This window comes from Anopheles darlingi, chromosome 3 (assembly GCF_943734745.1).
Source record: "Anopheles darlingi chromosome 3, idAnoDarlMG_H_01, whole genome shotgun sequence".
Taxonomy (NCBI): domain Eukaryota; kingdom Metazoa; phylum Arthropoda; class Insecta; order Diptera; family Culicidae; genus Anopheles; species Anopheles darlingi.
The window spans coordinates 25,590,939-25,615,726 of record NC_064875.1 but is presented as its reverse complement, the minus strand read 5'-3'; the positions used below and the strand labels follow the sequence as shown (position 1 = coordinate 25,615,726).

Below are 24,788 nucleotides of genomic sequence, written 5' to 3'. Positions count from 1 at the left end.
TCTCTGCTCTGCCTACTACAACGACCTCCGGTACCTATAGTGTAATTTCTCATTTATCCTGATCCCGACCCATTAATTCCATCGAAACGGACAATCGACCGAAGCACACTGACCATCCCCCTGAGTGGGTGTGTGGGTGAGATGAAGCAACACTTGGGGAGGAGGATCGTTGTTGTATCAAAACAAAAACACTTCACCACTTCGCCTCTCCTCTCCTCTCAGGCGTCACATCAATCGCAGCAAACCATCATAACAACGCGACACAATCCACAGCAACCGACGAGCACCACACGCGTTACAATCATTAAAAGACAACGCAGCAACACAAATTACCACATCCAAGCAGGCACCGAGCGTCCTTGAACCGAGCCCCAGGAAACAACAAGGAAGAAGCAGACCGGCAGCAAACTTTTCCCGCTCCTGGAAAAACGACGCCACCCCAGGAAGTTGCTTGTTGCGCGAAGTTCCGCGAAAAATGGCAGACCTCAGAGGCAGGGCCTGCGAGACGTCAGCGATAATTAAAAGAAAACGACATTACAGCGCCCTCAGTGGCCACGACGGCCTACTGTCTGCCTGGAATTACCATTTTCGGATTTCGGATTGTTGCCTGTTGTTGGTTCCGGGATGTACCGGGAGTAATTTCGTATTCGTTATGCACCAGTGTGTGTGTGTATGTTTTTTTTATATCTCAAGTTTGATTTGTTTTATTCATTTTTCGTCTCATCTCTTTCCTTCTCTCTCTCGTTTTCATCGCAGCTTTCGTTGAAGGTTAGGGTTTTCGTTTTCATGTTTTTTTTCTTTTCTTCTTTAATTTTCTCACCACTGCGTTCCTTACCGAGTGAGACATTTGCAAATGTCTCGCGCGTCTTATATCACTATACCAAAGTATGTTTTGCGTGTACGATTTACGGGGCGCGTTCGCGTTATCTGATTCGCCCGGGGCGCTCTGGGTGCGAACTCCCCTCCCCTTCTTCTTCTTCTTCTTCTTGGTGTGCTTAAGAATGCTAGTTAATCTCAAATAACATCTCGTCCTTAACTCCTATCGGCACCCCTTCTTGCTCAATGTTAAATGCGTTTCTGTCCTTTTTTTTGTTTTTTACCAAGAAGAAACAAAATTAGAACGATCTGTCTTATCTCCCCCTTTTCGCTTCGCTTCGCTACCCGATTTGTGAACTTCTTTCTGTTTCTCTCTCTCTCTCTCTCTGTCTGCTCAGGACGATATCAGTCATACACAGTACCACACTACCACAGGTGTTCGATTTTTCAGGTTCAGGTGCTAAAGAAGAAAACCCACATCCAAACAATCGAAACGTCGTCGCAACATCGAACAAAAACCCTCTCAACCTTATCGAATTAGTTTAATTTAGCTTGTTTTAGCCGCCGGAACCTTTTCTTTTGATTTTCCTTCCATTTTCCCCCAATCCGTTGCCCTACTTCCTGTTTCCTCTCCTCAGCGCTTGCTCTTCGTCTGCTCTCATCTCATAAAAACAGTCAGGTGTGCAGTAAAAATTGCATAACTTCTTTCTAATGTTTCGCTTTCGATCTTTTCCTGTACCTTGGGTAGCGCTGCGCCGCGTATGCGTATGGCTTCCCTTTCGGAACCCCGGCGGATACTGTTCATAATTCTGCCTCTCTCTCTCCCTCTAGCTCCTACTCCCCAATCACTAGTATACATTACAAAAGGAGTATTTACATAATATTTACACCAAAAACCAAAAAGCAAATGGTAATTCCTTCTCCGCTGCTCCTCCTCCGGCTCCATAAGGTTAACTCTCAGCTACCGCATAAAGAAACGAATCGCGAATCCGGCAACTACACGGACACACGTCGGTTGTACTGTCGGGTTTTGGATGCGCTCTACCATCTTCCTATCTCTCTTCCGCGCTCCTGCTACACGTCTGTTAATTCTTTTTGCAGGACACCGTTTGACATAAAATTGACTTATGACGATCGGACGACTACTGGTGACGGTTGAAAGAGGAAAAAGGAAAGGAAGGAAAGGGAAAAGGAAATCGCATAACACAAAAAGGCCTCACTAGAACTAGACGATAGATGTGGATAAATTAAAATTGACTAGAAGTACGCGTTCGGTCTCTCTCTCTCTTTATCTCCCCTCGCGATATGACTCATCGTCGTGACGTGTGTCGTGAAGGATAATGGAAGGAGAGGCTCAACGTGTGACTGGGTCTCTGGGTGCGTGTTTGTTTGTTTATCGATCGATTTTCGCTTATCTACTAATGCAACGGTGCAGTGTGCTTGTGTGTGTGAAGTTACCTATGATACAGCAGTTCCGCCACAAAACACCAAACGCGTTTGTCTTGCTTCGAGTTCGACAGAGTATTGCTGTGACAGGGGAGAGGGTAGAGCGTTACAGTGATGTGCCTCTTCCCTTTATGTCTGACCTTAGAAGTGCTTAGAGTAGTAGATTGCTAACAGTGTGACAGAGTGTGTGTGTGTGTGGCTATGGGCTTTAGCTGAAGGGGCTTTAGGTGTCCGAAACATTCTTCGGTACCTCGTATATATGATGTGCGTACTGTGGTGAGTAGATGGCGGACGATTGCGTTTGTGCGGACACACCGGACACGGTCGTACCGCAGGAAACCGCCGACAGACCGGAGGAAGAGGTGCTAGAGGATGTAGTCGACGAGGAGGTACTCAGTGGACCCTTCGGTGTCTGTGGAAGTGGTGGCGGTGGTGGTGGTGGTGGAGCCTTCTGTCTACCATAGACCGCTCCTGTCACTGAGACGATCGAAGCGGAAGGCTGTTGTTGCTGCTGTTGCTGCTGCTGCTGTTGCAGTTGATGATGATGCTGCAACGTCTGATGACTCTGTGGTCCCGATCCCACCTGATGGGTCTGATAGTGTGGATAGGGGAGCGTGTATTGACCACCGAACGGATGCTGATAGTTCCGGTACGCTTGGTGGTAGTTGTACGTGTAGATGTTACAGTGCGGTTGATGATACTCCACCTCACCGAGTGACTTCTGCACCTCAACATCCTTCTCTTCCTGTAGCGTTGCCCTCTTATTACTTCCACTCCAACCGGTACGCCTCAGAGTGTCGAGAATACGATGCCGCAACCGATAGACGATAAGCACCAACGTCGTGAGGCTGGCGGCCGATGCCACAATGATCGCCCCAAAGATGGCACGCTCCTTCGACTGTAGATGCTGACAACCGAGCAGATCGGCCGTCAGGTCACGCAACAGCTCACCGTGCAACCGATCCGGACCACCGCAAACGATCTGCGGTTCATCCCGGGACTCCGGCGACTGCCGCTGGAGTAGATTCCTCAACCACAGCACCTCACAATCGCACACGAGCGGATTCTCTGTCAGATCAAACTCGGTGAGGTGCTTCCACGGCAACAACTCCTCATGGAACGTGCCAATCTTGTTATCACGCAGTGACACCTTCCGGATGTGCGGCAACCCGGCGAATGCGCCCTCATCCAGCTCCTGGAGCTCCTTGTTCGAGGCAATCGTTATCGATTCCAGGTTCGGATTGGCCGAGAAAGCACCGGACTGGACCTGGCGTAAATTCAACGCCCCGGAGATGTCGATCGACTTCAGGTTGGACAACCCAAAGAAGGCACCCTCCGGGATGATCTCGAAGTCATTCTGACCGATCGTCAACTCTTCCAGGCGCTTCAGAATACTCAGCTGTACCGTCGGTACCTTCAGCAGATGGTTATCGGAGATGTCGAGCGACCGGATGTTCTCCAGCCCCCGGAACGTATCGCTCGTCACGTTGACCAACATCGAACCGTGGATGTCGAGACGGCGCAACTGCGTCAACCCTTCGAACGCACCCGGTAACACCTTGAACAGTGCGTTCGTACCGAGAAACAGCTCCGCCAGCCCTTTCAGCGGCGTTAGTGACATCGTCGGAATGGTACTGATGGAGTTATCGTCCAGATAGAGGACGCGCAGATTACCAAGCCCCTCGAAGGCACTCGCATGCAACGTCGCGATCCGGTTTTGGCCCAAGTTCAGTTCCTCCAGCTTCGGCAGTGCCTTAAACATCTCCACACCAACGGCATCGATGAAGTTACCGCGCAGATTCAACACCCGCAGCTCGTCCAGTCCTCCGAACGTTCGGTTCGTGATCGAACCGAGCTTGTTGTTGTTCAGGTGCAGCTGCAGTAGCTTCTTCTGGTACATGAAGATACGCTCCGGGATGCTGAGCAGATGGTTGTAGCTCAGATCGAGCATCGTCAGCTCGGTGTAGAACTGAATCGACGAGTCGATCGATTTGATCCGATTGAACTTGATCACTAGCCGACCGATCGAGGGATTGAGCGCGATCGGTAACACATCCAGCTCCCCTTCACCGCACGTCACGTGCAGCTTCTCATCGTCACAAACGCACCGTGCTGGGCAGTACGAGACCGCACTGGCCACCGCCGCCAGTAGCAACAGTCCTACGGCTTGACACTTCATCTTTGCTCCGGGGTCAACGGTCGAGTGACGTCACAACACTATCCACGGCTGCATGCAGCTGGTTTTGCGGCACTTTCGCTTATCTTTGACCCTCGACACACAGACACACACACAGAGAGTGACTGCAAACCGGCACCGGAACTGACGTATGGCACCACCAAAGGCACTTTACACAGAGATGCAGAGCAACACAGACAGACAAGCTAATGACACGGACACACCTTTCCACTACGTCGTGCTGCTAATCTAGATCAAGAATTTGCTCGCTGATATGTCTATCTACTGACGTTTACGCTTCCTAGTAACTTCCTTCAACGCTTCCGTGTATCCCGGGGGACACAACTCTCACTCCAGTCACTACAGAGAAGGTTCTTCTTAACACACCGAATGGCGGAAGATGGATAAGGAAACGACGACACCAACGAACAGTTCACGTCGTCAACAGTAACATCCACAGTAGCACAAATCGTTCAGACGTACTTCAAAACACTGCGATTCGTTCGAAACTAATTTCCTGTACTTATCCAACCCAGATATGCTTATATGCCGGTAGATTCCGTCCACAGCTCCCAGTGGAACTGATGATTTATCCAATTTTAATGATATCTTTCTTATGGCTTCTCGATCAACTCCTTCACCGAAACAATTTGTTGATGTTGATTCAACGACCGTTCCGCTTCTGCTTCACGCGCAAACTCCGACCAACTGTCTCCGAAGCGAAGCGAACGAACGGCTTTAAGATTTCGTAAACGACGACGACGACGAGGCACACTCAATGGCTGCCGCGAGAATACTGTGCGGACCGCCATTTCACGAGCCTCCATTTATGCGTTCGCCTCTGTGTTGTTGTGGCCACTGCGTTTGTCGTCCTGTGGGGTTGTCCGAGAAGTGCTGAGCAGAGGATTTTATGCGCCCGTGGGCCACTCATGCTCATGCTCTTGTTATGCTCACCTGCGGGATGAGCGCTCAGCTTCTCTCCCGGTTTGTGGTGGCGCCGAGCGAGTGTAAACAAAACGCACCCATCTCGAGGGGTGCTGGAGAGCATTCCCGGTTTCCCAGAGAGCCGCCAGCATCCCAACAACATCGGTGAGCATAAGTCTCCGGAATCGCGAGCATAATGCGATCTGATCTCGTGAGTTCCCGCGATGCGAGCGTTGAGCTCTTCTTACCATTCGCTCCCTCTCTTTCCGTAGCATAAATTCTCCGCAGAGCATAGAGTTATGTTGTTGCTCCGAGTGGCCACGGTACGGGCGGCTAAAATTAGAACCTCAACGGCCAGAACAACCGTGGCCAGAACGCATTCTCGTCGTCGTCGTCGTCGTCGTTATCATCGTTGTTGCTGTCACTGTCGTCTGCGGGGTGGCCCCGGTGATCTGTCGCGCGGAACATGGCGGTTATTAATCCTGGAACTGGGACGGAATTTTTCCGGGAATTTCGTTGACAAGGCCACAGCGTGCCCAGACCAGACCACCCCACCGCCATCGCCGGGGACCAACAAACCAACAATCGCTTCATGTGCGTCCTGTTTTTCCGGAAGCGAAAGTGAATTATGTGAAAATGATGTGGCGCAGTCTCGCACGGCGCTCTAGAGCGTGTCTGACGCTGCAAATCGAACCAAATGGATGGGTGTAGGTGGTGGTGGTGGTGGTGGAAGTGGAGCATCACATCGGGATCGATTGCGCGCCTCCTCCTCTCGCTAAAAAACAAATAAAGCGTCGATCAACAAGAAATATAACTCCCCGGCGCATTGATTAATGGTCATCGCGTGCCCCCTGGTCTGCCGACTCCTCGCGTGTGTGTGTATGTGTGTGTGTGTACGCTCCTTGGAGTAGGAGCACCCGAGTCTTCGGGGTTTTTGGGTGGAAAAATTGATTTTCTTGTGCACTGTGCACCGAACGTGTCGAATCGACCATTTTCTTCTCGACCAGCGCAAAAGACGACGCCGAAGACGCTCGTGATGGTTTCGAGTGCTGGCCCCTGGTCCTGGTGTTGGGTTGGCCTCGGGCTGCGGCGATTGCTGCATTTGCACTGCATTGTACCCCCGTCTGGGGTGTCGTTTGCTCAACGGTGGGGCAGATGGAGCCATGCAGCTGGAAGCTGGCCGGTGCTGGTTTGTGATGCAGGATTTTCCTTGAATCTCGCTCCGAACACCCCCGGATGTGGTACTGGGGCGATGGTACGGCGATAGCGTTTATGAGGTCTTTTGGGGACCATGATATCTGGATTGGAGCTGGCACTTTTTAGGAGTGCGGGACTGTGTTTGACGGGTTTTGAGTTGTCCGGGATGTGATGGTGGTTGCGTTCATTTACTTCTTTTCTGTGTGATGGAGTTTGACCGATTTTCAGTCAAACATTCTATTCTATTCAGATATTCTACATCAGTTTTAATATTTTTTTACTGCTGTATGGTCAATCTTATATAGATAAATCAAAGTTTTGTTACGAACACCCATAACTTGAACACGGATGGACCGATTTCGCTCATTTTTAGCGCAATGAATTCGTCTTTTGAATTTCGCAATCTTGAACTTTTGATTGGTAGCATTTTTTTTCTTCTGATTATGAAATGACTCAATTAAAATGAAATCATTTTCAATTCTTCACAAATATTTCTTGATCTACTAAACGTAGTTCACTCGAATGCAGAAAGAAGTTTACGGGGTTAACTAGTTATTACTATAACTAATTAAACTATAGAAGGCTAGTGTATGCTGTTTGCATATTCAACTCATAACTGTAGATGACAAACTGCCTTAAGTATTTCAAACATTATGTACTGTAGATGGCATTCGTTTGCAAAGAGCTATTCTATCTTTAAGGGGGGGCTTTGGTTATTTCGGGCCAAAACAAGGCTTATTTTTGACGATTTTTAGTGAAGAAACCATCTTACTTAATTTTTTCAAAACAATCTCATATTAAACTACAACTTTTAAAGAACGTTTGGTTCTTTTTTGGGGAATATTTGTTCAAAACTTCTTTAATGGCATCCAATCTAGAAAGACAAGTTTGCAAAAATGTACTTTTTGCGGTGCCCATCGTAGCTATGTGCTGGGACATCAAAAATACTCAAATGAATGTTCTTTTGTTAGATTATAAGTTTATCCAGGTAGCCTCGTCGAGTTTTTGTTAAATTTCACATTTTTCGATTTTAGGCAGATTTTTGAAGTTGAAAAAGTGATGCTTTTTTCAATATTGCCTCAAAAAACGACACTTTCCTAAATTAAAACAATTATTTAAAAAAAAAGTATCAACAATTTTTATAAAAACTCGACGGGGCTACCTGGCAGATACTGTACAGATTATGTGTTCAAAATTTCAAATCGATCGATCCAGTAGTTTTTATGCTACGATGGGCACTTTGAAACAGCAGGTTTTGGGAATCGCGATTCAAAGTTGCGAGATGCATTGAGCCTGGTATGAAAAGCGAATGTTCAAAAATCAATATCTTTCACAATTTTGCTTTGATTGATCCCAAAATATTACACAATACTCTTGAAAGAATAAGCACTCATAAAAAAATGTAAAAAGTAAATGCGAAGAAATAAAATAAAATACCGTAGCCCCCCCTTAAGTCTCCCTACATTAGCTTATGAAATCCTATCGTCAGTAAGACAATAGAGGATCAAATCGAAACAAAAGAATAAAAACTATGACACTCTGATTAATTAAGTTTAAAGAATGAATGTAGATTTAGAAACAATACACCGAAAGATATTATGCATGCATGATTTCTTTATTACTTTCAATACTGTATGTGTCCTTATACGATCCGTCGTTATTGGCACACTCTTTGATTGAACACTTTTTTGAAGGCATCCCTTGCCTCGTTCTGCATCACACACTTGTAAAAACCATGCGCACGTTCGCCTTCGGGAAGCTCGTACTTCAATCGTCTTGTCATGCAAGATTCCAGGTTGAAATTGAGCGTTCTGCCATCTTTCAAATAAACTTGCATTGGATCATACAGGCTGTAGAACTATGTAGAAAAATAAAAAAAGGAAAATCAGTCGAGTAACGATTTAAACTAAGAGGAATCGAATTATTTAGGACTCACATTTCCCGCGCCTGTTTTGTCAACAATATTAGTCGCTTTCAGAACACAGTCCAATGTTTTATCCAAATCAGCTCCGTTAATACTCTGGTAACTGTTTGCTCCGCATAGATGCTTTTTAACAGAGGGTCCAAATACGCTTTTACAACTGTCCAAAGAAGCAGCGTCAATCTGTTGCAAAAGAATGACTATTAGATAAAATATATTAATGCGAAAAGATATTAATTTACCTGCGAGATGATTTGAAGACAGCAAATTATTGTGCAACTTAGCAAAACCTTCATCGCCATTCTTTACTAGCACGATTGCGAGTGAACTGTGGATTTTCTATAGAACTGATCTGTTAAATACCTTCATTTTATGTGTTTCTGTCAATCGGTCAACAGCTCTTGATATTTACATTTTAAAGATTTTTCTGCCAATAACTACTCATCGTAGACTTGATACAAAATATGACATTTGTTCAAACATGATGAGCAAATAAGTAGCCCATTGCTAAAGCGGCGCTTGGATATCTACATCGAATGGTACGTATAAACATCCCATAAAACGATAATTATCTGGATTCATGAAGAAAGTACGATAAATCATTGAAAAATTGTAAACAATGATGCCAAGAAAAACATTATAATAAAAAAAATTTATAAATCAACATTTATAAACCAAATGCGAATAATTTCTAGACTCATTGATAACAAAATGGTACCAATACTTAAGAAATACGAGTATTATCTTGTATTACATATATCTGTATTATTTAAAAAATAGTGGCTCAACAAATTAAAAGGAGAAACGACATGTTACAACTGAGCACCCTAATGAATATAAATGCACCCCATTATATACAACGAATGTTTTTCGATGCAATCAATCGAAATCTGAATTTACAATATGAAAAGTTACATTGCACATAGTTTATTTTATTTCATATCAGTTCGATCAAAGAATCAAATTAGTTGCACACCCTGGCATTAAGCACCTTCTTGAACGTGTCTTTCGAATCAGTATTCATAATGCACTTGTAAAACGCATTGGCACGTTTGATTTTGGGCTCCAATCGGAATGACTTGCCAATGCATATTTCCAAATTGATGTCATGCTTTCGATGTTGTTCAATATTATTCATAGGCTGGTGGAGTCCGTGGTAATTCGCGTATCCCGTTTTGTCTACCACATTGACAGCCTGCAATACGCAATCCAAAGCTTTGTCCATATCAACTCCAGGAATCGTTTCGAACCTTTTTGTCTTACAGAACTGCTTCTTAGCAGAATCGCTGAAAACACTTTTGCATTGATCGAGTGAGTAGCCAGCAACCTATGAATTGAAACAGTAAACATTGACATTTTCTTCAAATTAGTTATAAATAATTATCGGTTTGTATTTGTAAGTTTACCTGAACCAATACAATTACTAATAGTGTCAATGCTGTGCTTTTCCACATCTTTCGTTTCTTCCGATAATATACAATTAACATCAAATGGAGCACTCTCGGGAGTAAATTCATTCCATTAGGTCAACCATCATTTTATACCTACACAGCGCTGTATAAAAATTATAATTTATTCACCAACTAATCAACAATTGCAACTGTGTCAACAATAGTGTTCAATAGAATGCAATGAAACAACGAGACGATGGTTATTCAAACAGATTTCTGAACAAATGTTTGGCCAATGGCAGTGAACATTAAACATTAAACAAACGTTACGATAACAAATGATGGACACATTGCTTGATCCATGATAAGATCGATACCAAACTTTTTTCCAAACTGAAAAAATATCTTTTCTTTATATTTTAAAATGTTGATCGATTATGATCATCTCGTTGCATTAACCTTGCCTTATCTTTGTTTGGGTTTAGTAAAAGCTTAGAATCAATTTCAATGCTGCTATTTCTGATGCAGTTACATGTTACAATTATGTGAATAAAAGAACGGCGCCAGTAATTGCATTATCTTCAGTGCACATCCTTGCTTGAATTGATTTGTTTGACATTTACACCACTTAAACGATGAATTCATTTTTTTAAGTATAGACATGAGACGTTTTATGTTGTGAGCGTCATGGCATTGCTTAATCTCCACAAAACATGTCGATATACTCTATGCCGTTTGAAAACTTAGTGATTCCTATGATTCACCTTCGAAATGTACGGCAATCTATTTTAAGCACTTATTTTATTAAACCTAACTGACCTTCACCGGATGCAAACCCAACTTACGTTATCTGACGAGATAACCTTTTTCCAATAGATAATGGGCTATGACAAGAGGACCTGTCCTTAACCCAGTTGTGTCTTTTGGGGTTCTCCGTAGGGCCTTGTAGGGTTTTAGGTATTTGGCCATGAAGTCTATTGTTCGAAGCCAAGGTATGTTAGTGGTTAACAAGCCCAATACTTGTTTGGTTATTTTTAAAACAGATAAAACGATGGATTTTGCAACGTCCTGGGGAACATGGGTCATCCTAATTGGATTGTTGTGTTGAGAGAATCAACTGTAAAACTGGTTGTAGCTTGACTTGTATTTCAATGCAATACTGCCTTTTGCTTTCAATGTTTTGACCACATCGAATGGCACCTGTAAGCTCTTTCCGAGCGACAATGTGGCGTAATGTTCAAGTTTTCATTACAACAGTTTAAAATAAATAGATGACAACAACTTCAAAAAATTAACAGAGAAGTATACAACCAGATTTGCAATCGGGAGAGCCAATATTAAGTGATGATCTGCTATATCCAAAACCATTATTGTCTATATACATTGCTATAACTGGTATAAAAATGAGGAACTTTCTGAGTTGACTAAATGAATAACTTATTAGCAGGAGGTGAACCTTTTTTTGTTTTAGTTTTCTAACATCTCGTTGTTATTCATTAAACTTTAAAAAAATTCGTTTAAAATTGCTGGATCAATCATAATGCATATTTCGGATATTCCAGCAGAAAGCTACGAAGCACAGTGGTAAAAGAACATTTTTACAGATAACCCATGCTTAATTTGATGTCATGGCCGTAGTTTTGAAACAAATCTCCCCCATAATATTCACAATTTTTTTTCAAATCAAGTTAATAATTATGCATTTATTGAAAAAACGTCACGATTCACGGTTTATATTAAAAAAAAGCAAAATGCGCCTGTTTTGGTTCGAATTAACCTGAATCAATTCTTCTACTTTGAGTATCGTTAAACAACTATAACAGTAAAGGACACACACGAGGTAGGTATTTGTGGAACCTAAAGTCATTTGTTAATCATCCTCACCATCAGCATCATCTTTCATACCTCGCAGCACCTTCAGCGGACCTCCTAGGCGAGAATTTCGGAAATGGATTATGCTTTTAGCTCCATGGGGAATGAGTCCCCGAAATAGTGAGCCTGGGGAAGGCCGTGCGATTAGGAGTGCGCCCTATCACTTCCTTAGTCACGCTCAAAATTGAAGAACGTAACGTTGGCGATCGTTGGCTCGTTGGCTTATGACGTCGCCGCACGCACCGATGACGACTTCATCAAAGCGCCATGCTGGCACCAGTAGTCACCGGTCGGCGGTCGGTCCGATGAGTCGGTCCCCGCCACCGTCTGCCATCGACCACCGGGCCTGCAACACCTTGCCACCGATGACTTGTCAAAAATCATTTCCCACTATCCCAGCGCACCTGAACACGCGTCGCCGTCGTCGTGGTCGTCGTGGTCGCCATCTGATGCAAGCGACTCCCGGAGAACACCTGTCGAAGTCGAAACCACCGGCGGCGATGACGACGACGACGACGACGACGCATAATCTATCTTCATCCGGCCAATGACTGGCCGGGGCCGGGTGATAGCTATTTCCTGCTCAACCGGACCTCACCGGATAGGCAAAACCTTATCCTTGCCGTGACTCCGTATCTTGGACCTCAACGTACGGAGCTCCACGCACGGCAAAACACAATAAGCCCCGAAGGCAGTCCACGAATCGATCCAGCATTTCGGTGGAATAGGTAAGGGGCCGAGGATGACCACAGGCTGTGGACACATAGTGGACACGAGTGGTTCATGTGAAACTCAGAGACGCCTCCCGAAAATGGCCGCAAACATTTCAAACCCCAAACCTCTTCGAATTCTTCTCCACCTCCTCGGAGTTCCGTTGTCCGTTCCGTGGCGGAGGAAGAGGTTTCAAAATCATGATTAGATTAGAACCACTTGTCCTCCCCACTCGGTGTGTGTGGACGCAGCACTTTTTGGTGGTCGTTGAGACCCGGCGGGACCTGGAAATGGAATGCCTTCTCTTCCACGGAATCTATTCGATCGCCACCGGTCCGTCGGTTGGTCGGTTGGTCGGTTGGTCGGTTTGGTCGTCGGTTACGCCCGTGGGGCAATCGATAGTGGCGAATTGTTTTAATTGATTCGGAAACCGTATGAATATTTAATGAACCCCATTCGCTACCGCTAGCTCTCTCTCCTTCCTTCTTTCGTGCTTGTTGTTATTTGGAAGCTGTTCTCTCGCCTTCGCTTCGGAACAAATTTTGGAAGCAGATGAGGAAGCGATTTCCCCAACATCGAACCAACGTACAACCTCATCTTCCTCAGGTCATTCGCGTGATTCGCGTTGCATGTACCACCAGGCGTTCTGTTGTAGACCATAGGCTTGTGCTATGCGCCAAATGCGGCCATGTTGGCCGCTATTGCCCCTACGTTGCTTTGGCCTTTTCACTTGGCACACAGGAAAAACCGACTCTCCATACCTTCTTCTATTGAGAGGTCTTTTAACCCAGCACACGCTATTGACGAAAGTTTTCTGGGGGCTGGTCTTCGCCTTGAAATTCGGATTTCGGACCCCCGGAGGAACACGGACGGACGAACGGACGGACCGAACGATGAGAGCGAAATTCGTTAAAATTAAATTAATTAAGATATGGCCGGCGTAGTTTGAGGTATTCGAAGGGATGAATCCTCCTGGACCCGGGACAAGGTGTTTGAAGGGGGCAGGGAACTCTCACTCTTGGCGTGGCGTGGTGTGGCGACCTTTCCCACTGCACGACCACCACCAGCTGCTACTGCCTTGCGTACATCATCGCAACATAACTGCTCAGGTCGACTATTATGCTCTCGTTTACGGCACCAAATAGTCGAATAGGGTTCCCTTGTGTGTTCCTTTTCCATCTATCTATTGGGATGCGGTATGCGGTTTGGGGATTGATACTCACAGCGCCACAGCGCCACGGCAAACGGTTGTATATTCCCGTTTATTGGTTGCTCGCTACTGAATACTCCCGTCCTCCCTCTGGTCCCGGTATTTGGGATTCAAGTACAATGTGTACTGTTACAACCTAAGCTCTAAGCACCGTGTATTTAGTTCGCTTTCTACTGTTGAAGAGAAGAAGAGAAACAGAAAGAGAGTGAAAGAGAGCGAAGGGCGCGAGGAAATGATCGTACAGAAGAGACAACAAAACTGAACATCTGAAGCTCATCTTATGGCCTCGAGGAACAAGAAGCCCGAATGTTTTCCCATCGCATCGGAACTATGCTGGTACTCGGGAGAGGGGGAGGGGGAGCGGGAGGTGCCTCATTACGCCGTCGTGGACTGGCAACCATACGTCGTAGAACCGGGTGTAAATGTAGTTTATCTTCCTTTTATGAACTTCTTCCCCCGGATCCCAGTAGACTGAGAACCGATTTCATTCTCACTAGGGCTGTGAGACGAACGGGCGAGACAATCCCAGGAGAAGGAATGTCCAGCTCAGCCCACTCCCAGTACAGAGGACGTCCAGTGGATCCTGTGTGATGAAGAGATGACCAACCGTAGCAATGATGGTGGTGCTAGCGGGGTATGGTGTCGATTAGATAGTCGAAGTCGAAGAGGGCTGCGACTCTCGTCTAGAACCTGACGAACGAGACGAACGCGATCCACCGTCTTCCGCCGCCTGCTGATCATGCTTCCGATGCGTGAAATTAATTTTTACCGCAAGCACCCCTCTCGGAGTACAGCAACAACAAGGCCCGCATTCGATCGCTTCTTGATCGTCGCTGTTCATTAGGAAGAACCCCGGGGGAAGAAGAATGAATGGAGGAAAAGAGAGATAAAGTCCGAGTCAGTGGGAAATGGGCGAAAATATTTTAATTGTTAAGGAAATGGTGAAGGCAAAGGGGCCTCTCGGGTGTTAAGCTGGCGTACATCTTCACGTTTTAACGAACGCCTTTATCGCCTAATCAGCCCGTTGGTTGGTAAGGGGTAGTGATGGTGGTGGTGGTGTGCGCGAGGTGCGGTCTGTCGGAAGCGCACTCACGGAAGCTCACGTGATGCAGGGCTGGTGATGGGAAATTGGCTTTTTTCTTTTCATTTACCCTGATGAGATTCCAAAATTTCCAGAACACCGCCGCTGCCGTACGATCGGTTCTGCTCCGTAGAAGTAGAAGAGCTCCAAAACCGTCAGCATCATCGTCTTCCTCACAGCTACTCTAGCAGAGATTGTATTCCGTTCTCTGCTCTTTAGTCGATCGAGAGGCGCCTCGAGAGAACAGGTGATCTTTACCATCGCGACCTGACTGCTCCTGTCATAATCGGCACCGAGGCGCCGCACCTCGCAAGACGTTGATGAAGTAGTTGAGAAGAGTGTAGAAGCGTTGAAGAGAGCTGAAGAAGCGTGAAGCAATTACGCCATCCCCGTCCTCATCCCAGGGCCCTGACGGTGTGCAGTGTGGGTCCGATAAATCAACCAACTCCTCCCCAACCCATCAACAGTCGATGCTGCTGCTGCTGCTGCTGCTGTTGCGGTGGCGTCGGACGTCAAGTTGTGATTTATTTTTAGCGAACTGCTCCGTCCGTAACCGATTAGCAACATTGCAGCAGCAGATGATTGGCGCAATCCGTTCGTTTAGCAGGGGGGGTCTTGAAATGCCAATCCTTTCGAGGAAGATTACGATTTTACGTCAGTTCACTCCGTGGTGCTGGTGCTGCTAGTGGCTAGAGAATGGTCTAAGCACTTGGCACTAGGCATATGTTATTATTGTTGTTAATCTTCCGTGTGAGTAGCCTGGCCTGCCTGGCGAAAACGGTGAAGAGAAGAAGAAGTTTGATTAATATGCTCGCTTTGACTTCTCATCGAGTCGTAGAACCATTAAAGCGCTCTGCTCGCGCTAACATTAGATTCTCGATCTAAGATTACGATACAATGGCGTGCGCGCGCCGGTCCCGGTCTCGCTTACGCCTAAGATCTCCAACAGTGCGCTCTCTCGAGAGAGTTCTATTGGACCTCACTAACCAGAATGAAGTACAAAAAAAAAACATAAATGCGAGCAATACACAAATGGGATCACCCGGCACGGCACGGTTCAGAATCATATCAATTAATAATCCTCGAGTGACGAACCATCATCCCATTCCACTTGACTACAACGATTACGGTCCACGGTCATGGCCATGGACTTTTCATTTTCACCAGAAACCAGAACATAAACAATTAACATTTCCACCTGCAGCACCCCTTTGCAGAAGGCGGTGGGGGGGGGGGGGGGGGGGGGATACGAATCCAATTATCCAACAACACGCATCCGCACGGTGCTGCTGAAGAAGAAGAAGCAGTGGAGTCCGCGCGAACCCGCTGCTTATGATTAATGAGCAGTCGCTCAGCATGCGGTCGCCACACCGATGACCGAACCGCGCCATAAAAGGATGACCCGTGGCCATTTTTATTGGGCAGCTCACAAAACATTGATTGCTTATAAATCAATCGCCGTGCGCGGGCTTCTAGTTCCCGCTCTTCGAGGATTTCTTGGTCGGACTTCTTGGCGGTTCGAAGTGAATTAATTATTAGATCCTTGTGGCAAGATGAGGATCTGAGGAGCATTAGTTGCTGGGACCGAAAAGTCGGTGACTACGGAGTCTGCAGAATTTTAAAACAGGTCTCCTTTAGTTTTCGAATACATAATGGTGGATGTCATAACGCGGCTCACTTGGATTGAAGTTTGATGGTCAACCGAACTCTCGGATATTAGACGTCGAAATAACTTGGCGAGCGTCAGGTATTGCCTCTTCAACTGTTGTGGTGCTATGGGAACTTCTGTTTCCAGTGCAGTGACTCTGTACGGCGTCTAATTAAAGGGTAAAGACGCCCGATCGCTGGCATTCATTTGGCATCGATAATCGATGGTCATCGATGGTCGAATATACCGCAGGTCGAGCACCTCACCGGTGCCGTCTGGGAAATTAATCTCCCTCACACTTTCCCTCACCGTAACGGTAATGGTTCTTTGTTACAACCTCCTCTCTTCTCTTCCTCCAGCATCCCTTTTTGCGAGGGGTAATCAGTTCAGTTACCGAATATGCGCTTCCCATGGTCCAGAATATCCAGAGGGATGCCCTTTCCACCTATGGCCGAGTAGTGAGGTGGTTTTTGCCCAACAGACAAAGCACGCAGAGAAAAAGAAGAAGAAGCAGTAGAGAGAGAAACAAAAAATGCTCGACGACCATTAGTTTACATCTTAATTGAATGATCGATCCAGCCGTTATTTATGAGCCAGACGCTTACAAATTGAATTAATTTGCCTTTTTTTTTCTCCTGCCGCCGCAGCACCATTTCTCGGGTCTTTTATGAGATTTCGATGTCCGACTCTACCGCTCCTCTTCCTGCTTTCTTTCGTCTTTTTCTTCCCCTTTTCTCTCGTTCTCCTTGATCCACTAGAAGTGTCTCTTCGGCGAAAGCAGACAGCGGATCAGCCAAAAAGGTCTTAAAGTATCGCTAGATAATCCGCCGCCTGTGAACCGGTTCAACCGATTCGATACGTCGACGAAGGAGCGGTGGAAATTAGAATCAAATCCGTGACAGTCCGTGAGTTCGGTGGCGGCGGCGTCGAGGCCTGACCGTAGATAAGGCAAATCGGTATCGGTTTCCGATAGAACTCTTCGGCATCCCCTCCGTCTTAACGACCTGGGATATCGACACACACACACACACACACACTAGAGAGATAAATAATTCCAATGATAAAATGCTGATCTCGGGAGTCTTTTCGAGCTCGCTGCCCTGACTCCTTTCTTCTCCGTTTCGCCCCTTTAATCTTTCTCACGAAAGGAGCGCGTGAACCTGCACTGGTCACAACTGGTCCAACTAGGCTGACCCTTTCGATTCCGGGCGACGCGAACCGGGGGATCAAGTCAAACAAAAAAATGCAACTCCAAGGAACCTATCCAGAGGCTCAAAAGGGATTAAATTGAGTGTATATTGAAAAATATGGTTGTTCCCTTTCTCAACTTTTCTTCCTCCGATTCGGTTATACGCGTGCTTTTCAATCGCACGACCTCACCGCGCTCTTCGATCTTTGACGTTTGCTCGACTTTCTCCCGACTGACATCGAACCGATTAGCCTTTGCAACGGTCGGAAGGAGCAAACGCGCCCGGCTTATCAATAAATTATGGTATTTCCTCGTGTTTACGAACGCCTCGAGCCGTTTCGGAAAGGATTCGAAGTGCGGAACCCCTTCTCGCTTCTCGCGTCGTCCCTTCCTTCTTTTGCCTTCGGTTCCAACCGGGGGTCATTCTCCTGCCTTCCTTGCTCTTCTATCCTTTCCAACATAATAATCTGGACTGACTGGACGGGACTGGACTGGAAGGGGAATCCCGAAAAGGGGGATCCCCAGGCCAGGACCTTGTTACAGCGGCAGCGGCCCGGCGCAATAACCAAGCGTAGCCCAAAAACCCTTGTTTATGGATCTCGCTTTTCCCTTATCGACGGAGTCGGAGAAGCCAAGTCCTTTCGGGTTTTGATGCCTTCGAGCGGTTTTGATGAAGACGCGCAACGTCGATTCGTTCACACAACAACATTTTTTGGTGGGCATCCTTTTTGAAAGGCCTCAATTCCTGCTGCTGCTCGGTCATTCCCCATTAGCCGGGACGGGAAATTAGTTTTTTCACGCTTTTCCTGTCCCGGGGATCCTCGGCTTAAAGGCCACTGGGAAATTCGGACGTTTGTCCATTAAAGGATTAGAACCCATTCGACGATGCCGGACCATCGGAAGGGTTTTTTTTTCTTTTCTTCGGGAGAACAGCTCTGCAACGGTTCGACAACTCTTTGATCGATATCAAGCCAGGGGCTGGGGTTGTGCTGGCCTGCGAAGTTGTCACCGAACCGTGAACGCATTTAGAATGAGCAGCAAAGGAGAGAGAGAGAAAAAGAGAAGAGAAACCGCAAAGAACTTGGGAGCACCTTGTCGATGCATGAAGGACGGGCATGAAATGAAACTGTCAAGATTAGGGAGAGGATTTTGGAGGCATTGATTTACATCGCGCGCGCGATTCGACAGATCAGATCGATCCGTGCGATCATTTGGCGGACCGGTGGGATGGGGCGGATGCTGCATCAAACGTGTCCATCGAAGGTGCATCCGTTGGTCCACCCCAAAACCGGACCGAGTCATGGTACTATGGAGGCACCATCGAGCATCGAGAGATCAATCAATCATCGGCAACGACAATTCGGGAGAACCTGTTTTTGGTGGCGGGTTCGGGGCCTGGGGTGAGGATTAATTTTTGAAATGATCCTTCCGGATCTCCGGTCGAGAGACCCACCACCGAGAGGCCCGCTAGCAGCAGCTAGATTGATTTTTGATGTAGTTGACATTAAACGGGCTCCACCCTGAATTTTTGGTGGAACCAGGGAACCGGGAACCAGGAATACGCGGGGCCGGTGACTGTGAGCATAAATTAATTTAATCCTCTTCTCGGTGTTAGTTCCATGTGAGAATGGGCCGCCATTGTGGTTTGCGCGCGCCGGTAGGTTTTGGGGAGGGAACGCATCATGACAAAACAGTATTTCGTTTGATGAAAAGTAAATATTTATCATCCCGATGTTTACACAATGCAATGTTTTACGATGACGCTGACACTTTGCTTACCCGCTGTTCGCTGTTTTGCTGCGGGTAAAGTTAAATGTTTTCTAAAATGATTTTAGCCGGAGCTTTTATTGATTGATCTGATAGAGGTGTTCTCGATTAATTGATGAGATATGGAGGGATGGGCTTTGATTGATATTTGTTCTCTCTGTTGTTGTTCATTAAATTCAATCGTGAATTAGCTATTATGTTCTAAATTATGCAGAATGACATTTTAAACACAATAGTCTGAGAATGGATTTACCGAACTATATTCCTGTGCATACAAATACCAATTATTTTATTGGGCATCTGGTAGGGTAAATTTAATTATATGTCAGGACAAAAGCATCGATCTTAAAGTTTTTACGAATTTACAGCAAAAAACAGGGACAAATGCTCTCTGGCTTCCAGATTGATTATATTTATAAAATCTTTCTAATACCTTTTTTATCGTCTATTGCACTGTTCAATAATTTACTTTCAACTAAAAGCATTTTTATGATGAAGTTAGGATTTTGAAACGTTTTGCTTTACTTTCGCAATGGGCATGCACATAAATTGGCCAATTTTTTTAAACTAAATATTTTCTATGTAACGCAAGTAAAACTTTTTGACAAAAGATTTAGCATAGGTTTGCTCTACAGTGAACTATTCTCATCAAACGATTTTATTTTATTCACTGTTTTGTAAACACTGGCGTCTCAGGAGTATGTGGCACAACCCTAAAATTAATTCGAATGCATGTATTTATACTGATAAGTTCACAAGTTTAATATTCTTTCAGATCGCAAGTTTAATATTCTTTCATAATTAAATAAACAATTGAATCGATCGCTAAGCTTGGTTAATAAATATAAAGATAAATTACAAGAAAGGAATTAAGGAAAGCAATAGGTGTTGGTTAAGAGTAATGTGCACTGAATGACATTTCTGTTAAACTACCCAAATTTTAATGTTGAGGTGAATTAAATATATGAAAACGAAAAAATCGAAGCGAAGCGAAACGATGGATTCGCGCATCAAACCGATAATTTTCTTTTCATTCAATGTACAGGCATAGCAGCGAACGATAAAGACATAAGTAACAGAATCGGATTCGATTGTTGAATTGAATGAAATTTACGCTCTGCTCAAAAAATGAAGCCACCATGCTCTAAAAAAGAAGTCAAAGCACTTGACGCCAACAATTAAAGAACTCTTTAGTGCCATTAGCAGTAATTGCAGATCCTAGATGCAACGATCTTCAGTATGCATCCACGAAAAATGATATTGGAGAAGCATATCTAAAGACCACGAAACGAAAATGCCAAACTTTTAGTCGAAATACAGCATTGAGTTGCTCAAACCTGAACAGATGACTGTAATCATCACAGTGGAAAGCTACATTATAGAGGACACTAACTTCGAACAACCAAAAACAAACATATGGCACTCATCTCGTAGAAACGGCCATACAATACATTGTTTGCTGGACAACCGGGAACAGTCTTCCATAAATTACTCTCTCTACTTGACAGCTTATTAGAATAAAAAAAACCCAACACCATTTGTCCGCATAAATGTCGCTTCATGCGTGTTATTCCTTTCAGAAGCAGCAGCAGCCGCACCAACAGCAGCAACAGCATGCCGCCATTCTTCGGAACCAACCGATGATGCTCCATTAAAAGCAGATCATTCGCCGCCGCCGCCGCCGCGCGCTCACCCAAACCTGCGATTATTAATATTTAAATAAAGTTTTCTTTCAATAATCATAGGTCCCATTCAAATGATGTTTCTTTGATTGACAGGACCAAAACAAACAGCTCCCCTACCATTCCGAGACACGAGGCTTATATCCTTTATCCGCACCAGAAGCCTCCGAATAGCTGGAGGCGCTCGCTGCTTCCCTAAACCCAGAGCATGATCCACGATCCTCTTCTCGATCGCCATTTGCCGATAAAATACAGTTTAGAGATGATAATGAACAGAACAAGAAACGGGTGTCCGTAGACAGCGTCGTGCGACACGCTAGCTCGCTTCGGGGCTATGCCATTAATGTTCAATATCTTGATAGAATTATTCAAATGGAGAACCCTTCACCAGAGAAATGTCTTCCGTCGATCCGCTCCGACGGCGATCGCTTTCGTTTCCAACCAAATTATTAGATTCATAGATATGCCGATACCCCCTCTTCCCTCTCTATCTCTCTGTCTCTATTTCTGTGAACCTCCGGAAGATCTCGTCTCGTGGAACTATCCGCCTGGAAAAGGAGGGGGGAATAACAATGCACCACAACAACAAAGAAACATCCATGGAATTTGTCTTTCTTATGACAATTTGTGAGATCATAAACGTATATCATCCACGGTCGAATCCACGACGACGTCGACGACGATCGCTGCTTCATTATCTATACATCTTTATAATCCCGCGAGGCGCGGCCATCCCAAAAAAAAAATTGTAGTGGCGAAGAAGCGATGTGACAGGAAATCTTGAGCGACCCAGGGCCTTCCGAGCATTCCTTTATGCTCCGTGCTATGGACCTTTTGTCCGTACTTTTTTTTTCGTCTCCGTTCCGTGTGGTTTCATCGGAAGACCACGCGCGCGAAGGAAACGAACTTCTTCTCGGGATTGTCTCAGGAGATCCCGAGTGAGCTTCAGCGAATGGTGGCGAGAACCTGTTCCTTCCCTGCTATTTTCACAGAGCACTGTTATGCTCTCCGCCAAGAGGCCACGAGGGGGTTCTGTTCTGTTTGCTTCGTTCTGTGCTCTGTTCTGTTCTGTTCTGTTCCGTCTCTTCATCATCATCCTGCCAGCCACGGTCCACGGTCCACACGGGCAGGTGTATTTCTCACGATCACAGCAGTCGTTGGTTTCGCGTGTCGTCGTCGCGCAGCCTCCCTTGATCCGCGCGCGCGCCAACCGAGGGCTGGAAAATCGTATCCTGATGCAAAGAGCATAAATAATAAAAATGAAACGGAAACGGCGATGACGATGGCGATGGGCAATTGCGATACACGTGAGTGTGTGCCTGTGTGTGTCCGGAATCGGTGATTTCGGATGTCTGCAGCCACAGCCTGGACAACAGGTTTTGGTCAGGTTTGTTTCGAGCGGAATCGTTCGCTGGCACAATCGTGCTGATGAGTTTTCCGAGACCAGCAACCGAACCATCATGTCCTTTAATAAGGATAAAAACGGCTCGCAACAACCACCAGCCGGGAAACAATGGACAACGCTGGTTGCCCATGGGAAAGTTTTGCAAAATGTGCGAGTGTGTGTGTATGTGGCCACATCGTAGTGTGTCCAGTGTGAACGAAACGGTCCACACCTGGCTGGCTGGCTGGCTGGCTGGCTGGCGATGGCTGGTTATTTATTTATTTCAGATTTTCGTTCTCTTCATCGCGGGGTTTCGTGTTTTTTTTTTTTGCTTTTTTGTTTTTGGGCGGAACAGGAGCGGTTTGGCGGTTGCCATCATCACCAGCCTTGCCGCCTGCGCCGCGGTGGGAAGCGTCAAGCAAATTATGAAGAAACATATTACTGGCCACAGCAGGCCAGTGGCGGCCGCTTAGATGGTGCCACCGCTTTTTGGATTATTCACATTCGCGCTCCGGTCGGTCGGTCGGTCGGTCGGTTTAGTTGTCCGGTTTCCGGGGCCACGCAAACGCAAACCGGGAATGAAAATGGACGCGTTGAAGTGTGCCAGTTGATTGCTTTCGCCCGCACCACTAGCAGCATGAAGCAGCGGCAGGAAGCGAGAAAAAAACATCGAAATGGCCACATTGCAGATTTAGAACGGGACAGGGTCGGACAGTTTTGTGCAACTTTGTACCGGGTACCGGGTACCGGGAACCGGGGCGCTTGGTCCTTTCGTCCTGTCAGGAGCAGCGCTGCGGCCATCGCAGTGTTAATCATGAGTGAAGCGAGCGAGCTGTCGGGAGCACAAGGAATGCAATTTGCTTAACATTGGATCGCATTCTCGGGAGAATGAATTGAGAAGTGTTCCGGGCGGAAAAATGTTAACTTGCGGTTAGTGAAAGCGGTTTAATGAACTAGGATACGGCTTGCACGACGCGTGGAGGGATTGTTGCGTTGCAATTAGCAAACATAAGTATGAGGTGAATGCATTAATTTGTTGCGTTTTACAGTACATGACACGATCAAAAGCCATATCCTTTATAACACTTTTGAAAGTGTTCTGATATGAACATTCCTTTAATATAACGGGAAAACTAATTACTAATAGCGGGAAATGCGGGAGCGAGCCACTGAAAAAAGTTATGTTGCTTTTCATATTTGTTTGAATACATAGGTTTAGTGCAGAGTGAAATGCTATTACTCGTAGTATTCGAAAAAAATATTGATTCAGATGAATGTAAAAACGTAGTTTGAAAGTTGCCATACATAAAAAAAGAATTAAATGATTTGCATCCTATGTTTATGAGGCATATTTTTTGTTTTTGAACTAGGTGTAATTCACAATAATAGTTAAAAAAAACTTCTCAAAGATTTGATTATCCTGAATAAATTCGTTAAAACGATGCTATTGGGTTTACACAAAGCTGTGTTAAAAAAATATATATCACAATTATTCATCAATTAAATCATTAAACTTATATTTTTCAAGATGTTCTCGGAGATGCAAAATAAATGACGTATACTTATCGGATAAAATAAATGTTTTACGTTCAAATCGTGCCCTATTAAACATTTAAAAAAAAACTCAATTAAATTTGGTTAAAAAACTTAATTAAAACTGATTTAAATCATTCTTAAATATCCTTTCAAGTCTAGATTTATAAGAAAATATGAATATTGAATTCATGAAGCGGAAGTGTTATAAAAAAAACTATTTGAATAAAATTTTATGATCTTTTCATAACCCGTTTCAGATTCAAACTAAAAGCGCATGGATTGAAATTGTACAGAAACATGAATATGAAACATTAGAAATGAAATGAGTGGAACTGTACACTCATACGGGTCAAGTGGCGCCATTTAATCATGATTTGAAACGATAGCCAGTTCCCCTTTGAAACCAGTCCCCGATACACCAGCACCCGATTTCGACGTAAAATTAGCATTACAGTTCATTGAAAATTTACAAATTTACGTGGTGTGCGAATCCGGCGCTAATAGCTCATGAAATCAATCAAATGTAAACATAAGCAAACAGTTTAGAAAATGTACCTTCCACAAACTGTTCCCGTATCCAATTCAGCTTCCAGCCAATCGCCACGTTGGTCGGGCTTCCCGGGGAACGCTTTATCCCACGCAAAATACGCTTCCATGTTTGCGAATGTTTGCTCAAAATTGCGCGCCGCAGAGCGGAGAGTGTTATTTTAGGATAAAGGACATCATCTACATCAATCAATCATATTCCAGGAACTGTTAATGGAAATTGCTTTCCATTCATACCGTTCGTCCTCCTCGCCTGCACCACTACCCCCGTGCAGTAGACAAATAATTTGA

General features: G+C 45.3%; 3 protein-coding genes across 3 annotated transcripts; all 3 read right to left on the bottom strand.

Moving 5' to 3' along the window:
- Positions 1–609: 609 nt before the first annotated feature.
- LOC125954266 (insulin-like growth factor-binding protein complex acid labile subunit) lies at positions 610–5,200 on the bottom strand. The gene has a single exon (XM_049684419.1). The coding sequence runs from the start codon at positions 4,439–4,441 to the stop codon at positions 2,486–2,488; it is 1,956 nt and encodes a 651-aa protein (XP_049540376.1). The 5' UTR covers positions 4,442–5,200; the 3' UTR covers positions 610–2,485.
- A 2,953-nt stretch (positions 5,201–8,153) lies between these two features.
- On the bottom strand, positions 8,154–8,868 carry LOC125954362 (uncharacterized). The gene is made up of 3 exons (XM_049684574.1): positions 8,723–8,868; positions 8,496–8,663; positions 8,154–8,417 (listed from the first exon to the last, which is right to left on the bottom strand). Exons 1-3 carry the CDS (start codon positions 8,780–8,782, stop codon positions 8,217–8,219), a joined length of 429 nt encoding a protein of 142 aa, XP_049540531.1. The 5' UTR covers positions 8,783–8,868; the 3' UTR covers positions 8,154–8,216.
- A 523-nt stretch (positions 8,869–9,391) lies between these two features.
- On the bottom strand, positions 9,392–10,002 carry LOC125954356 (uncharacterized). The gene is made up of 2 exons (XM_049684566.1): positions 9,887–10,002; positions 9,392–9,807 (listed from the first exon to the last, which is right to left on the bottom strand). Exons 1-2 carry the CDS (start codon positions 9,995–9,997, stop codon positions 9,445–9,447), a joined length of 474 nt encoding a protein of 157 aa, XP_049540523.1. The 5' UTR covers positions 9,998–10,002; the 3' UTR covers positions 9,392–9,444.
- Positions 10,003–24,788: the final 14,786 nt, after the last annotated feature.

Bases quoted from the DNA above. Each gene is read 5' to 3' on its own strand.
- LOC125954266 (XM_049684419.1), bottom strand. From the start codon at position 4,441: ATGAAGTGTCAAGCCGTAGGACTGTTGCTACTGGCGGCGGTGGCCAGT.
- LOC125954362 (XM_049684574.1), bottom strand. From the start codon at position 8,782: ATGGCGATGAAGGTTTTGCTAAGTTGCACAATAATTTGCTGTCTTCAA. The intron at 8,664-8,722 runs GTAAATTAATAT...CTTTTGCAACAG, and splicing joins GTCTTCAAATCATCTCGCAG to ATTGACGCTGCTTCTTTGGA. The intron at 8,418-8,495 runs GTGAGTCCTAAA...TTTTCTACATAG, and splicing joins ACAAAACAGGCGCGGGAAAT to TTCTACAGCCTGTATGATCC.
- LOC125954356 (XM_049684566.1), bottom strand. From the start codon at position 9,997: ATGAATTTACTCCCGAGAGTGCTCCATTTGATGTTAATTGTATATTAT. The intron at 9,808-9,886 runs GTAAACTTACAA...TTCAATTCATAG, and splicing joins TAGTAATTGTATTGGTTCAG to GTTGCTGGCTACTCACTCGA.